This window comes from Amblyomma americanum, chromosome 1 (assembly GCF_052857255.1).
Source record: "Amblyomma americanum isolate KBUSLIRL-KWMA chromosome 1, ASM5285725v1, whole genome shotgun sequence".
In the NCBI taxonomy this organism is placed as follows: domain Eukaryota; kingdom Metazoa; phylum Arthropoda; class Arachnida; order Ixodida; family Ixodidae; genus Amblyomma; species Amblyomma americanum.
The window spans coordinates 528,797,159-528,814,695 of NC_135497.1; the positions used below are offsets into that span (position 1 = coordinate 528,797,159).

The following is a 17,537-nucleotide window of genomic DNA, read 5'->3' on the forward strand; positions in this document are numbered from 1 at the left end:
AACTGGGCCAGCTCTCTACCCTACTCCTCCCTGAGCGTTGGCTCTTGAAATTTTTCGGAGGAGGGTATTTCGAATGCCTCCACTGCATAGACTGCTGTTTTGTTTCTGGGTCCCATTGGTACAGCCACGCATCATCCTCAGTCACAGGGTGGAAGAGAAAATCTTCTGGGTCGCCTGAATAGAGGTGCGAACGTTCCCTTGATGAATGCACGCGGTGGTGTCTGATCTTCCTCTGAGAGGTTCCATGGCACCCATCGTGCCGAGACCTTTGACATACCCAAAACATCGTGGATGATAGTGAAAGCGCTGCCATAAGAAATGTTCGATTGTCCAGCAACTTCGGACACCTTGATACGGCGATTATTTATGATAAGGCTCTCTGCTGAGGCTGAGTGGTCCAAATTGGTTGAAGTGGTTGGCCGCTCTGACCTTGGGTCGTCTTTCACGTGCAGACGGCCATGTTTAAACTCATTGATCTACTGAGTTACTGTACCATATGAAGGACATCCACTGCCATACACGTGTACCAATCTACTGTGGATTTGTTTGGCAGAACTTCCTTCTTTGCACATAAATTTGATAATGCTCCGGTACTAGGGTTTGAAATCTTGGGAGGACGGCAAGTTTTACTGGCTGATGCAGACCAAGTAACAAAATGGAGGGCTAGATATTCAGTCCTTGCTTGGCTGCAGAGATGATTTAAACAAAATGTATAGAGATGTCACTGTCTGATATATGGTTATAGCCAAGTTGCAAATCTTTTTGATCTCTCCTCGTGCATCACACAAAAACACATTCAGTTTAAACACATGCATTCTTGAAAACACATACAGTTTAATACACTTCAGTTTGAAAACCAAAGCCTGTAAAACTTTCAACACCATTCACAAATGAAGAGCATTTCATGGCAAATGAATTCTTAGAACCTTTTTTCTGCTTTTCATTCTCCAGGTGTGTGGCACTATATCTGGTTTGTAACTTGGTGCAAGCTGACTAGATATTTGCTACTACTATTTGAACAGAGTGTAGAGCTTCATTGCTATTTGTGTTTTAAGTTCTTAGTTTTAGGCTCATTTCATTGGCAATCGAAGCTATACCTGCTCAGGGGTGTGCTTGGGTGTTCGCATTCTTTAAAATAGCACAGAAAGTTTGTATGACCACCCATCTATACCCACTTTTTAGTGATCACCCTCTAGCTTTTCCTGTAAAAAATTCAAGATGCATGCTGTGCAGTTTAAGAAAGCAGTTCAGAACACGGATATGTTTCACCAAGCAGTGGGCAATAAAATGCCCAAGCTCCCAGCGCAGTCTTCCTGTTTGTGTGCCACATTCTTGATTTGTCTCATTTTTAAGTGGAGAGATCACCATGTTGCTGTATAAAAGACTTTGAAAGGTGTGGCCAATGTTAAGCTGTTTTTTCAGCCTGAGCCTGCTTGTTTGACGTTTTGAAAAGACATTTGTTTTTATTTAGGACTAGGTGTGCAAAAATACTAATTCCACGCATTGCTTGCCTGGGCTGTTCTATTTACAAATGGGAGGTTGATCGTTTACTTTTTGGTGGTGCTATGCCTAGCCCAGAATGCATGGGGACGTGTCATGGTGGGTGAAAGGCAGTGCCTCACTAGAGTGCTGCAGAACTGGTAATGGCCAATTTGCTATCTTAGCCTGTGCTCGTGTTCCTCCACAGTTGAAAGAACAAAATGCCATGGCAGGGGTGTCTCATCTTGCCGTGCTTCATCTGCTGCTTGTCTCCTGATTGCATGGGCACCCCCCGCCATTCGGTGCATGGGGTGTGTCCTCCCTCCACTTGTTCTGTGCAGAGGAAAAAGACATGGACCGCCTGTTCAAGCTCCCGGCAAATACTTACATTGGCGGAGAAGAGAGCACCCTTCCACTGCGGGAAATTCTGCGGCGATTAGAGGTGGGTTAGTGTTTGCACATGCAGTCTCCAAGGAAACGGCAGCATTTGCCAGTATACAGACCACCTGGTGTGCTTCTGGGCTAAACAACCTCATTATCAGGCTCATTATCAGTGCTCCAAATCTCTTATATGCTAGGGCTCGTGTCCTCACCGCTCCAAAGCTTCGTATTTCCAGGGGCACTGTAAGAGTCCCACTGCATGGCTTTGAGGCAAACTCCTTGGGCTGTATGTTTTTAATAGAGGCAGTGCATTACCTTGTGTGACATTTGAAAGAGTAGAGACACCAAATTTTAGTTGTGCTTTCTGTTTTTACAATGATGCACAACACATTAGGAAGCATAGACAGCCATGTGGATTGCACCAACAAGTGGTAAATAATTTATAGCTGAATTTTTTTCTCATGTTGTTTCAGTTTCAGTTTCAGCAGGCAAACAACAGCTGTGACATACAGACTGTTCCGCAGTTAAACGTGCGCCATAGAGTGCGCATCACAGCTAAACTGGTTAAATGTTTGAGCTCAAATTTTGCACAGAAATAGCATTTGGTTGGCGGAATTGTTTTATACCACATTTGTTTGGAGTACTTGCCTGAATCAATAAGAAAAAGTCAGATATTCACATCGTCTGCAACGACGACGACGATACGAAATAGGCCTCTCTCTCGGCGATCGCGCCGGTGGCGCCATCTCACTGGTCGACCGTGGAGATTGGGCAAATTGGGAGATTGGGACCGTGGAGATTGGGCTTTTGCGGGAGGTTTGAAGACTCTTCAGCAAATGCTTTATCAATGATCACAGAAAGCTTAGCTTGGTGAAAACTGCGCTAAGTTTGAAGTCTTCTGTGGTACAACATCTTCAAACGTTCCGCAAAACACTCCCCCACCTCCTCTGCCGAATCTCTCAGCCAAGAAACGAGATGGCGCCACCGGTGCAATCGTTGAGCGCCCTTTTTCGTTTCGTCGTCGCCGCAGACGATGCAAATATCGGACTTTTTCTTATTGATTCAGGCAAGTACCCCAGACAAATATGGTATAAAGCAATTCTGCCAACCAAATGCCATTTCTGTACGAAATTTGAGCTCGAACAATTCACGGTTTAGCTGTGAGGTGGGTTCTATGGCACGTGTTTAATTCGGGAACACGCTGTACAAGACGCGTTTAGGTCGCTTAAGGCATGCAAGACCTGCAGTATGGTCACTGCTTTCTTCGTTTAAATTCTTGTGCAAGACTGCTCAAGATTTGGAATGAAAAAAATTAACTAGCAGCGATTATATAGCAGTTTTGGCACGTGTAATGTGACTTTAATGCATCTTGTACGTCACAGCCGCCGTTCGGCTTTTGAAACCGAAACAACACACACAAAAAAAAATTTAAATATGAATTATTCAGCTGCCGTGGGTGAATTTCACATGACATGTATACCATTGTCTAGTGCATCACCCCAAAGAAAAAAAATATGCATCTCTAACTATGGCGACCCAATATTTCGAAAAACTCGCGAGTCGTGCACCACAGACACCCCTCCGCTACCTACCTCCCGTGAATATGGACTCGCCTGTCTGTGTTTATACAAACATGTCTCACCACCGCAGGCCTGCGCACTTGCTGTATATTAGAGTAAAGCTAGTGTTCATAGTGTGTGGTTGTACGTTGAGTTCGCAAGGCTCCTTAGCGGCAGAGCTGCTTGAAGGGAACCCCGCCCATGTGTGCATGGATTTACACTCTATAGCAGTTTTGCGATAGGGGCAGAGATGGCTTTCAGCCCCTTAAAATTGCTACACACCCAAAAATCTGGTGCATCTACTGCTTTAAAAGCACTATCCAATTTAACCCAGCAAGGCTTATTCTGACCAGTGAAATAGAAGCTGCTGGGGCTGTCAGGTTAGGAAACTGAGAGGGAAGCACCTTGATGATGTTTTTCACTTATGTTAGCTATGTTGATTGTCGGCGTATCTGATGTGCTGCATTCCACAGAAGGTGTGTGCCATTTTGTGCTTGCTGCTGGCTGTAAGAACCACTACCTTGCAAGGTGTTATAAGCCAAATCTGACAGGAATGTTTGAGGAGCTAGCACATTGACTCTTCAGTAAGGTGTGCAGACCAGAGAAAAAAATTTGTGATGTTGGACTTCTTGGCAAAGTTCAGCGAGTGACTCAGTGACAGTGTCTATGGCAACGCGAAGTCCGAGAACAACTGAATTGGATCTGAAATGACTGGTGTAGCTTGCTATGCAGTAGCAGGTGAAGCTAAGGGAAGATAGAGTACGAGTTGTGTGAACTCTATGTTCCATAAAGCGATGTGCAAAGAGCAGTTTCTAGGCAAGGTGAGATTTGGACAGCACAAAATTATAGGGATTATAGAAGGAAACAGCAGAGATGATGTAGGTGCTGTGCTGTCCCTGCTTTCTCTTGTCCTTTTACACTGACCATAAATGGATTCCAACTTCTCTTGTTCTTCATTATTCTATAGAATGTGGACAGAAATGATTGAGCTCAGATTGAGTACTGCTTGAAGAAAGCATTTTCTGAACATCACGTAAACGAACATACGGCAGAATGCTGCGCCCATTCCTGTGGTAGTCCCGCAGAAGGTGTCCACTGCTCTTTCGAACAGTCTTACAACCTGTATTAACATAAACAGATTCTTTTTCTATCATGGTCACATAGAAGGGGTGGAACTTGTTGGTTTGATGAAAGTTTTCATCTGTGGGGGTACCCTCATCACTTCACGGATGTCATTTTTGTTTACAGCATGCAGCTTCAGTCATGCAGGCCGGAGCAGGTTGCCATAACCTGATCAGACAGGCATGTAGCCTTTCGCCGTGCTAAATGTACTCCAAATTGGTGGCCACTTTGGCTTGAGTGTATATTCCCTATAGGGAATAGTTCCACCTAAATGTATATAGTAGACAGAAGTTCCTAAGGATCTTTAGAGAAAGAACAAGTGTAAATGTTTGTTTGCATGTGGCAAAAGAAGTGACACGCTGCACTGCAGTTTGCAGTGACCTCCAGATGTAGTTACAAAACCAACTAAGCGCAATGTAATATTGTGGTCAAAAGTAAGAGACACCCCCTTCTAAGTTCCGACCCGTGCGACTCTTCGTGGGGGTGCCACCTGACAGAGAACTTCTGGTGTTGAGAATGGCGCAGTGGACTTGTATCAATCCCACAAGTGCTTTGCCAGATAACGTCCCCATGCAGAGTGGCGCAAGCCAGAAATTGGAGGGGTACCTTACTTGTGCCACAATGGTGGTTTCTAGACATGTGCAAGTATTTGATAATTTGAATATTCGGTCGTCTAGTAAAGTAGTTGATATTCGATTCGATCCGAATGTTTGGTAGTGAAATTTTGAAGCATTCATCTCGAGCGAATAACGTTTCTGGAACTCTTGCTACGTGTGTTTCCGGTTCAGCGTACCTCTTCCGGGATGGCACCACGGTGTGCACATAACCAAAACCCCCACTCTGTGCCTCATGCTCGTGTTTCCTTCACTTCACTTTATTCACCTTAAAGACCCCCTTCAGGGGGTATTACATAAGGGGTGGGTTAATATATTCAGCAGTAGAAAATACAAGTCATTGCCTTGAAATGTAAGTAGTTAAATAGTAGTTAAAGCATCTAAAAGGGCAGATGTACACGCGGTGGCAGTGATATTGGTGGGAGGGCATTCCAGTTGACAACAGTTTGGAGAAAAAAGGAACTGGAAAAAGTTTCAGTACAAGACACAGGCCGGGCAATCTGAAATGGGTGGACAATGCGGTGAGTTATGCGGTGAGTTAAGACGTTTGATTTAGAGAGCTATGGAAAAACTTGCGGAGCAAACAGGCTGGCGATGCAGCGGTCAGCTGCAAGGCTTTCAAGAACAGAATTCGTCTTCAGAGATGAAACGCTGATGGCACATGAATATGCAGAGTGAACGAAGACAGTGCGGTTTTGAACTGATTCGAGTGCACTTGTTAGGTACTGTACCTGATGTGGGTTCCAGATGGCACTGGCGCACTCAAGTTTAGGTCTGATGTGAGTTTTGTAAGCCAGAAGCTTCACATGTTGCGGCGCGTGACAAAGGTGACGTTTCATGAATCCTGAGATATGTTTGCAGACCGTATGATTGTGGTAATGTGTGCTCGCCAGGAAAGATTGCTGCAGAGGGTGGTACCGAGATACTGATTGGACACTTTATATAGATGAGTTAGCAACTGTATAGGAAAAAATAAGAGGGTTGTGTTGACTATGAAACGAGACGAGTTCGCATTTGTTAGCATTTAGCATCTTTAACCAGAGGTGACACAATTTATGGATGCAGTTAAGGTCGTTTTGAAGGGCCATTTGATCAGAAATGTTAGTAAAGGGCCATTTGATCAGATATGTTAGTAACAATATGGTAAATTATGCAGTCATCTGCGAAGATACCAATTTTAAATGATACATGCAATGCTAGATCATTAATATATATTAGGAACAAGAGCGCCCCGAGCACAGATCTCTGTGGGGCGCCCGATTTAACAGGGAGAGCGCTTGAGCTGGGGTTGTTAATAAAATAAAACTGAGAGCAGTTAGCTTGGAATTCTTTAATCCAGTCCAGAATATTAGGGTGCAAATTTAAAAGGGTGAGTTTTAGTAATAGGAGCTGGTCGGGTACGTTGTCAAATTCCTTCGCGAAATCAAAAAATAATGCATCGGTCCACAGGTTATGGTCAAGGTTAGTATGCAGGTTGTACGTGACGATTTCCAGTTGTATTTCACAGGAGAGCTTCCTACACAACCCCTGTTCATTCGGATGACGGAAGTTGTTTGAATCTAGAAAATTTATGATATGGGAATAGATGACATGTTCCATGATATTATTGCAAGGCATGGTGGTTAAGGAGATGGGATGATAATTAAGTGGAGAATCTTTCTTACCTGATTTGTGTGCTGGAACGACCCTCGCCACCTTCCAGTCATCCAGTAAGGTTCCTGTCGACAGCTATTGCGAAAACAATAATGAGAGATATACATGCCAGAAATGTGTTTGGTGTTTTTCCATAATTTTGAGTTGATTTCGTCCGCTTCGACGGCTCATGAAAGTTTAATTCTGTCAACAAGGCTTGTGGCACCTTGTGCAGTGATTTCGATGGGTGACATTGCTGGTAGTGTTACAGTAGGTGGAGTGGGCATTATTGAGTCAGTTTCTTTTGTGAAAACACACAAATGCATGGTTGTGTAAATATATCAGCACATTGAATATCACTGGCTTCCTCGCCCACAGCATTAGTTAGAGTGATGTCGCATGTTGCGTGCTGGTTTATTATTTCCCAAAACTGCCTAGTGTTAATCGTTAGGATTTTTGATAGATCAGTTTGAAAAACAGCTTGTGTGGCGTAGCGAATTGCAGCATAATAAGAGTCCTCGACCTTGTAGTACCGATCCCATGCATCTGCTCTTGGGTTCTGCTTTGATACACTGTAAAGCCATTTTTTCTTTTCACTAATCTCTTATGATTGTGTAAAAACAACAGTTTTGGTGGCTTGCTCGAGAACTGATGGAGGGAATAAATTTGTTTGTTAGCTCTTTGACCTTGGTTATCAATGACAGACTAGTGATGAAGTGCGGGTTGAAAGTATGGCAGAAAAGCTTCGAGCTCATTGTTGATTTCTTCTTGATTTCCTTTGTCATACATATGGACAGTTTTCTTCAACGTTGAACAACACATTCAGTCCATAGTTGGATTACGTTTGTCTCACTGTGTCCCGTCCCCTTCAAGTGTTGGAGATGGCGTGCATGTTGAGAGTAGCTGACACCCGTAGCTTTTTTCTTGCAGAATGTGTACTGCACGAGCATCGGTGTGGAGTACATGTTCATCAATGACCTGGACCAGTGCAACTGGATCCGAGAGAAGTTTGAATCGCCAGGCGTCATGCGGCTCAGCAAGGAACGCAAGCGTCTGCTACTGTCACGTGTTGTCCGCTCTACCAAGTACGCTCACTGACTTGCCCTTCTCTGGCTGCGACAGCTGCACTGAAATTGAAGGTTCTGCCACGAAAGCACTATCAGTGCCATTTATTCTTTGTGCATCATCCTTCAGGAGGGTACAAACACCAAATTTTGGCTGTTTTCACTCTTTGTGTTTATGCACAAGATATTAGTAGACATAAATCACCGCATGTGATTTGCATGTTCCCGGTAAATGATTGAAATAATTGAAGTTCTTCTCATATGTTGTTTCTGTTTTCCTTTCAGCAATCGAATGGTGGCTGTGACATCAAAGTTCAGGTTGGGCCACATGAGGCTTAGAAAAATCGGCAATATTATAGCCGCCTGTTCATTTGTTGCTGTTCAGGCTCTTACGCCACGCTGGTGTAAGAGTTATAGCGCAAGGAAAAATTTGCTTATGTTTAACGGGCATACACGGATTCCACATGGGAAGACGTGCAAGAAAAAAATTGAATGTCCATGCTCCTTTGAGATGGGAGTAGGTGAGAGCACAGGAGGGGTGGAGAAAATGGTTGGGTGGATTCATTTCTGATTGCTTATTATTGCAGTGCCAACCTGTTTAACTGTGCTTTCTCTATTACTGCTATGACTGGCATTTCCGTGCAAGCTGTAAAAGGGAGCACAGAAATTCCTGCCCTTTTTGGCCAAACTGAGGTGTATCTTAAGGCCTGCAGTTCTGCCCTCTGCTATGGCCAGTTATGGGGAGGATGCCCCAATTTTTTTTTAAATACAGGTGAAAGAAATTTAGTCTTGTGTCCACAACTGTGGAGAAGCTTCAGGGTTTTGAAATGTTTAGGATGTGAAAAAAAAAAGAATTATTGCCAAAAGGCGAGGGAGAACCAGAAAGATCACGAGAAGCCAAAAAAAGCCAGAAAGATCTGAGATGCTGAAAGTAAAATTTCTGCCATGTTACTTCATGTTACATGTTGTTACATGCTACACATTACTGCCATGCTGCCTGTTGTTTACTCAATTCTGGTTGCTGCGATTAAATAAAGGAGCACTATATGTTATGTCGTGAATACGTTGATGTTCGCTGAAGAATAAGCAACCAATGAACAAAGAACAACTGAATTTAATACTGGGTAAAAGTGAGCTTACAAAAAGGTTTGATGCGTACAAGGTTTGTTTTACGACTGATGCTTTCTTGGTTGTCTCGTCGCTCCCACGGTAACATCTGGCAGCGAGGTGAGCCTCCTGCCGTTGAGGAATGAGGCCGGGCACAGCAGCTGAGGTTCGTTCGCTTCGGTGTGTACGTGCGTAAGTGGACGAGAGTTGAGGATGGCTTCCACTTCAGTTAGCATTGTGGTAAGCTGTTCAAAACTGAGACAGCTTGTGCCTAGCGCTTTCTTTAAGGTTTTCTTTGTCAGGCCGACAAGTCGTTCGTTGAAGCCGCCCCACCGTTTTTGGACCACCAGTTTTTGACTTCGTCGCTTCTGATAATGCTCCAAAGAGTAGCCAGGTCCTTGCTTGCCTTCTTAAAGGCAAGTGCATTATCACTGTAGACAGTATGAGGTACACCTCGTTGGGCGAGAAATCGGCGGAAAACCAGAAGAATGGAGAGTGTAGACATGTCACTCACCAATTCAAGGTGGAGCATTCAGGTGACGCCACAAGTGAACAGAGCGATGTAACACTTTGACACACCATTCCCCTTGATAAGCAAAGGACCGGCAAAGTCATCTCCAGTCACTTCAAACGGATGAGCCTTTGTTATTCTGTCCCTTGGAAGTGGCGCGCAGACCTCGCTGGCTGTTGTGCGTGGTAGCACTGACAGATAACGCACTCCTTGACTATTTTCTTTACTAGCTGTCTTGCGTCGATCATCCAGAATTTTTCTCTGAGTTGAGTCAGAGTATCGCGGATGCCTCCATGCAGCACTTGCAGGTGGCATTGTTTGGCAATAAGCTTAGACAAGTCACTGTGTTTAGGCCGAATGATAGGGTGCTTGCTGTCATAAGTCAGTTGGCTCTGTTGAAGCCTTCCGTGCACTCTAAGAACACCGTGATTGTCGAGCTGCAAGGTACACATTCTTTAGCGGTGAGACTGAAGCGATTCTCGGGCTGTTTCGTACGCACTCTACTTTTTTGGAAAATCTAGTGCGTTGCTCATGAAGACTCCTGTATTCTTCGGCCCTTTTTAGCTCCTTCGTTGTCGTGGTCCGGATTTGCTTTTTTGGCGTCATATTTTCGCGACAAATCGCAGCACCCAGGCGGTCACTCGAGTCAAGCGTGAGAAGGAACTGAAATGTTGTGTTTCCGTCAAGGCATCCGCAACCGGTGTAGTTGCGGCAGTGGGTAGTGCCTTCGTTTCCCTTCTTCGCTCCAGCTCCGCCTCGGTGTATGTAGGCGCGATTCCGCACTGAGGCCAGTAGCATTCCTCCATGCAGATTCATTGCGGAACCATCTACCAAAACTCGTTATTCGACAGCTTCTGTGCAGGTAGACCGCGGGTAAGGAGACCTGCTGGATTCTCCTTTCCCGGCCAATGATTCCAGGTAAATTGTCCAGTCAGTCTTTGAGTATCGACCACGCGGTTGCATACAAACTGCTGCCAGCGATCGACATTCCTGTGAATCCATTGTAATGTGATAATTGAGTTGTCCACAAATGGACATTTTGGGGAGGCTCCTCTAACTGGCCGAGAATGTAGTGGCCTAATCGCACAGCCAGCAGGCATGACATTAGCTCCAGCCTGGCTAGGGTAAGTTCCTTAATTGGAGCGACCTTAGATTCTCTAATTAGTATTGTCGCACTACCTTCCTCGCCACCTGTCGTCAGGTAGGCGACCGCTCCATAGGCGACTGGGCTCGTATCTACAAAAATGTGCAGACTGGTCGCTGCATCTCCACCTGCTTTTGCCTTGTAGTATTGCGGCACCTTGACCTCAGGGAGGCAAGACAGTTCGTCAAGCCACTTTGACCACTCCGCTGCAATTCCTTCGGGCAGGGCATCATCCCATTCTATATTCAGGCGCCAAACGGACTGGCAGTCATCCCGAATGGAACTCGTTTCATGCACCACGTCTGAATTGGTGGAAGTGGACCACCTGGCTCAGGCATTGTTTCATACCACAAAGAACGCAGGGCGTCTCTGTCCTCAGGTCTCACTGCGATATGTAAAAACGCCTTTTTGATATCAGCTACGAGAGTTATTTTATGTCTGTGGAAGTTGAGCAACATGCTCACGAGGTAGGCCGTTAAATTTGGACCACTTTCCAGGTTGTCATTCAGAGATTTTGCTGACCTGTTGTGAGAAGAGGCGCCAAGAGCAACACGCAGCTTGTGAGCGTCGCGGATTACAGCCTGATGCAGCATGTGATATACAGTGTTTGCGCCACTCGTTCGTTTCGACGAGCTCCGCCATATCCAATGCGCTGTACTGTCTTATAGCCGCATCATAATCATTCGATAGCTCTGGAGAGTTCTGCAGGCGTCTTGTCAGCTGGTGTAGGCGTCTAAGAGCAACCTCTCTGTTATGACCTTCCTTCAGCTGTACCGTGACCTCAAAAAACTCCACAGCACCATTTGTTCCATTCTTTTCCTCATTGTCATTTATCCCAATTGATTCCAATGTCCAGAATTTTGTCAATATGTCAGTTGTGCTTCTTTCCGTGACCGATGTCTCGGAGAGACCGTTTGCATGCGGTGGGGCCCTTCGTCTATGTCTTGAATTGGTCCTTGAATGGTCCAACCAACAGCTGTTTCAGCGGCTCTCAGTTTTCTGTCGATCTTTGTGGATTGGCCGGTTGTTAGCTCCCAAATGTGATCGGATCCTATTAGAAGCCCAATATTTCTAGGTGCTCCGTTGTTGGTAAAATCAGCGGGTTCATAGCCGAGCGTTCTCAGCCTGTCCGTCAGTGTCACGTTTTCCCTTTTTTGTTTTTACATTCACCATTACTCTCTTCAACAATTTTTCTTCTTGGTGACCGCCAAAGACCTTGATGGTTAGCGTTTCTTCTCCGAGAAATCTGCAGCCTAGTCTTTTCGACGGTTCAGATGTGATGTACAAACGGCATTGGCTCCCGCCATCGAAAAGGACTCGCAGTTGCGTCCAGGTTTTTTGGCCACCAGAGTTAACTGCCGCCGTTTGCAGCAAGATGCTCTTCATGGGATTGGATTTGGATCCTGTTGTCGACGTTTCAAGGCTAACTTGTGCATTTGGGACTCCATTAGCTGCTTCTTTTTTGCGAGCTACCGAGTAGGAAGGGTAACATGTTGAGGTAGCGTGTCTCCTCCCGCACTTCATGCACTTCAACTTCATGTACACATTACAGTTTCTGGAATGATGCCCTCTTCGCGTACATTTAAAGCATCTTCCTGCCGCTTGTAGAAGTTGTTTCTTTTCGTCTATGCTTTTCTTTGCATTGCATTCATGCGCCTGATGCTCCTCAGCCTTGCAGAAGAAACAACCTTCCTTCGTTATATTTTGGTGCAGGGCTGCAGTGGTCGAAAAGGGCTTATTCACTGTTTGGAAGACTGCTTTGTTTGTTCCTTCCGGCTGTCTTTAGAGCTTTTCGTTATATCCATGCTTCTTAATGCAGCCAGATTTTCTTGACTGTCCACTTCGATTTTCAGGAAAGTAAGGCGTGAAAAGGACGTCACAGTACCTTTTTCAGTTTCGGTAAAACTTTCCGAAGCGTCTTCAGTCGTTGATTCCTCGCCTTCGTCCGAGGAGTTAGTTGTCTTGATTATGCATTGACGGCTGTAGTCGAGAAGGATGTCCGTTGGTAAAGCTCGTTGCACAATCGGCATGGGCAGTGAGCTGTAGGAATCCTGCTTTTGGCCCAGTGTCTCCAAGCCCTTGATGTGCGCAGCCAGAGTATCGTACAGGCGACAAAGTCCGCGTACGTCGTCCGAAGAGCGAACTGGCTGTACATAAATCAGCTTCTTCATGTGCTCTTGGATTAGGAGCTCTTCATTGCCGAAGCACTTCTTGAGGAGCTCTACAGCGTCGCTGTAGCATCGTGCAGTTGGTGGAAGTGTGGCGAGTGCAGCGGCAGCGTCACCTGTGAGCGATGCCTTCAGGGAGTGGAGCTTGTCGACAGATGACAGTTCTTCGTTCTTGTCGACTACTTGTTCGAACACTTCCCAGAAGGGTTGCCAGCCGTGTCGCTGTCTGCTGAATCTCGTGAGCTCCAGCCTTGGTACTTTGACCCTAATCTTGGAGGTTGTTGTTGTCTGTGCGGCGTTATTCTCGTGCTGAGTCGTTGGTGGATTTCCAGTCGGCTTGGAGATACACTGTTGCAGCTTTACCAAGATGGTTATAATGTGATCGTTGTATTAAAAAATCTGCTCGTACTTTGTCTTGGCCTGCTCATCATCCAGTGACTCCTCGAACTAACTGTTCGCAGCGCTGAGCTCAGCATGGAGAGACCTTAGTTGAGCATATAAGACACTAGCATCGATCTGCTTTAGCCGTCTAGCCATTCGAGGCACTCCTTGGTAAGCTTCATTACTTGAGTGCAATACCTTTCGCTTCTTGCAGATGCGCTCCATCGTTGAACCAGTATCATTGTGGATCACCGGAATTACTTCAAATAACCAGAGGATGAGACGACTTCATGTAGCAGCGTTGGGTCTGTTGCGATGAGAGGCCACAATAAGACGAATATCCACGGTTCCTTGTTCGGAGTTTCGTCTCTTCACTTCCCGTCCCGGGTTTCGGCACCAATTATATGTTTTTATGTCGTGAATATGTTGACATTCGTTGAAGAATAAGCAACCGATGAACAAAGAACAACTGATTTTAATACTGGGTAAAGGAGAGCTTACAAAAAGGTTCGATGCGTACAAGGTTCGTTTTGCGACTGATGCTTTCGAGGTTGTCTCGTCGCTCCCACGGTCTCAGACCCCAGACACCTCCCCTCTCCCCACTTGAGGGCTCCGGCGTTGAGAGATGCTGTCCAGGGAGAGCGGCTTTTTTTGGCGCAGGGGGACGCGGGGTGCCTTCCTCGAAGGGCACAGACGGTCTTAAATAAGTCCGAATGTTTCCACAAAAGCGGGAAATAGATCTTAGAATTTGACGCGCAGAAAATCGTCGTTCTAGGAAACATAACATTCACAACACTATATATTAGAGACGGGTGCTAGTGATTAAAATTTTTTTACAGCTACCGTATTTTCTTGCACCTGTGGCAAAAATTTTGAAAGCGATTAAGAAATGGGGGTACAGATTTTATGATGCATGTCAAGATAACAACTAGCCAACAAAGGGCTGTATGCTAAATGGATGGCTGATGGACTTTACGCTCTCACACTGACTGTTCGCATCCAGAGATCAGCTGTCTCACTGTTTTGCCCATGGATCATTGATGAGTGGAAGGCAGTTCCAGCAGACGTGGTGTCCAAAAGTTTCAGGATGTGTGCAATTAGAAACCGCCTGGGCGGGTAGGAAGTAATGACATCTTTAACAGCAGAGACGAATTGACCATTGCTAGGAGCTTGTCGAAATAAACTTTCTTCTGCAATGACATGATTACTGCCTTTCAGAGTTTTAAAAGTGCGTAGTCTTATTTCTTTCAGGTAAATGTGTGTATGATACGAGGGAATATATTTTTTTTTTCCAACGTGGGTGAGTTGAAGTTAGCATTGCGGGTTATACGCACGGAAATACGGTAATTATGCACCAAATGTGTGTTTAAATTTGTTTACCTAGGGCTCTGAACAATGCCAGCCTGATCTGTCAATTATTTCATGCAGGTTTGAAGAGTTCTTAGCCAAAAAGTGGGTCTCTGAGAAGCGGTTCGGTCTGGAAGGCTGTGAAGTGCTCATCCCTGCTATGAAGACCATTATCGACCGCTCCAGTGAACTCGGCATTGAGAGCATTGTAATGGGCATGCCCCACAGGTGAGTATCCTCCACAAAAGAAAATCCTGGTTCCAAAAATGACATTTTTGTCATGCACCAGAATAGCACTAGTTACTCTATTCTTGAGTTTTTGCTTTTTGGTACATATATTAGGTTGGGGCAACCTAAAAAGATAGAAAAATAATAAGCAACTACAGTCGGATACAACTTCAGTCTCCACTGAAGCTTCACCTAGATTCAAAAGTTGTGTCCTACTATAAATTGCACGTTTTTTTTCTTGCATAATGGGAAAAAAAATGCTTCTTGAAAATTTATTAAGGCTCACTTTATTTAGCTGTGTTGTTTGATTAGCTTACAACACTTCACCATGTATATTCACCACACTTTCTAAACACCAATGAGCATTATTGGCACTTTTATTTTTTTAATTTAATGGTGCACTTGCATGCACGTTTTCTCTTCTCGCACCCAGATTACAAGTCCGTTTTTCTATTACCACTCCTGTGTAGTTGTAATGTTTTTTTTTGTATTACTGTATAATTTTTGCAGTATTCCAATTACAATGGTACTTTTTACCTGGACCCACATTTAACTCGTTGTTCATCTTACCGCGATTAGTCATTTCAACTGTAGTCTGTTGCGGAGAATGTTTGTACAAGTGAGTGTGGCATGTTTGGCAGATTTATGTGATATTACAGTGTATGTAAATGTGTCTGTATATGCAGAGGTCGTCTCAATGTGCTGGCCAACGTGTGCCGCAAGCCACTTGAGCAGATCTTCACCCAGTTCAGTGGCTTGGAGCCAGCCGATGAGGTGAGACATGTCTGCCGGTTCGCAGTATGGAAGTCAAAGAAAAAGCACACACAGCTGACTTAAGAAGTACAGTAAAACCTTGCTGATATGCTGTTTAAAAAGTGCGGGGAAAGGCATATTGTGTGGATGAACGTAAAATTTAAAGCCACAAACGTTTTAAAAAAATGCAACTCAACGATGAAGTGCAAGACGTTCTATTGACTTTTTTTTTCTTTCAAAAAATGTTGGTCAGCCTCTGTTGACTCGGATGTCTGGAGAGTGCCATTTTTAGTGCCAGCAGACCTCTTTCCACATTTGTGTTGCCCTTAGTGGGGAAGAAACTTCGGGTTGTCTCTAGCCCCGATGAAATTAATGAAAGAGCTAAAATAGCTGGAATTTTTTGTTTTTAGCATTAAGGGGCAAAGAGGGTCTTAATAAAAATTTCTATTAACTTGCTAAAACATATGCAATTGGTTCTTTTGACATCGAGAAATGCCGCAGGGGTAAAATTATCATACTCCCTATCATAGAAGTTGAGATTACAGGATGTTGAAATTGTCACTTCAGAAACGGTGATACAAATTCTTCATTTCTGAAGTGGCAACTTCAAAATGCTGTAACTCAACTTTTATTATGGGCAGGGTGATAATTTCACCCAAAAACCAATAGCATATGTTAAAAGCAATGGGGCGTACATGTGTCACTCGCGTTCTCTCAAGCAGTGCTAGGACTTCTACTTCGCATTTGATTATACAAATTGGCTGTCATTTTTTTTTCGTCCACACACTATTCATAGCAAAGCATTTATATCATATGGGAAGACATATAGAGGTATGTGAGGGAGGGGCTTCAAAAAATTAAATCATTGGTAATAAAATCATAATAATTTAAATTGTAATTAAAACAGCAGCGAACTAGGGATAGCACACAGCAAAGAAACACGATTTGTTTTAATGCTGTTTTAATTGCAGTATGAACCAACTAGCTTGGATCCAGATTATCGTGCAAGATATTTAAGCTCGCATTTTGTTCTTCCTGAACTTGAAAAGCATTTTACATCATTTTGTTGGTTTTTAAGTATTACAGTGACAAATGTCACCCATTTAGCGCACTTCTCAAGGCATGCAAAGAGTTAGTATGGTAGCGGTCTGGGCTAGTTGATTGTCGTCTGTGGATTGTGGATGTCTGGTCCTCTTTTGTCCTGGTTTGTGGCTCTGCTTTTCTTTCAAAGAAATGAAAAATTAAAAGTCGTGTGGTATGCGTCATGAACATTGCTAAGCAGTTCAATTATAAATTATGGCCGCATCATCAGTACAAGCTGTACAAAGTGAAATGAGAATCTTTCAGAATGCTTGCTTCCACACAGGTTAGCTGGCTTGCACAGTAGCGAAAGGCATCAGGGATTTTTTTTTTTTTTGAAGGACGCAACGGGCAGTGTGCACGATGAGAGACAGGCAAAGAACAGAGAAAGAGTGGGGAAGGCTCTGCACTTTGACAAGTTGATGTCAGCACAACTCTTAACTTGTTAGCAGCTGTCAAGCTGTAGTGGGGTAGAGAGGTTCAGTAATATATTTGATTGTGCCGGGACTTACTTGGTTTTGCTAGTTGTCAGACTGGCAGTTTGGCAACCTTTTGTCTGTGCAGGGCTCTGGTGACGTCAAGTACCATCTTGGCATGAGCCACGAGCGTCTCAACCGGGTATCCAACCGAAACATCAAGCTTGCTGTCTGTGCCAACCCATCTCACCTCGAAGGTAAAAGTCTTAAAGGAGTGATTTACTGAGATGTTAAGGTGGTGACCACACCTAGCGTACTATGAGTATGTCATGCTACACTAGGTGTGACCCTCGTTATAGCGAACAAGTAAAGAAATTGTAAAATAGTTCGCTATAGCCGAAATTCATAATATGAAATTTGACGAAAAATAAAAGGCATCGACCAAAAGAAAGGTGAATAGACCTTTCGGCTCCTACACGGGAGCCTTGTTCACAGTGAAGGCGAAGTGGAAAATCGTTGCTTTAAATATGGTGCATATCGGATCCCAGACA

The 17,537-nt window shown here is 44.4% G+C and overlaps 1 protein-coding gene across 1 annotated transcript in view; it reads left to right on the top strand.

Moving 5' to 3' along the window:
- Positions 1 to 17,537, top strand: part of Ogdh (oxoglutarate dehydrogenase Nc73EF) — a 147,757-nt gene that overhangs the window by 34,817 nt on the left and 95,403 nt on the right. Inside the window, exons 4-8 of the mRNA XM_077650983.1 lie at positions 1,821 to 1,921; positions 7,718 to 7,872; positions 14,591 to 14,737; positions 15,424 to 15,511; positions 17,135 to 17,243. Of these exons, the coding sequence (XP_077507109.1) occupies positions 1,821 to 1,921; positions 7,718 to 7,872; positions 14,591 to 14,737; positions 15,424 to 15,511; positions 17,135 to 17,243 (600 nt within the window). The remainder of the gene's footprint in view (positions 1 to 1,820; positions 1,922 to 7,717; positions 7,873 to 14,590; positions 14,738 to 15,423; positions 15,512 to 17,134; positions 17,244 to 17,537) is intronic.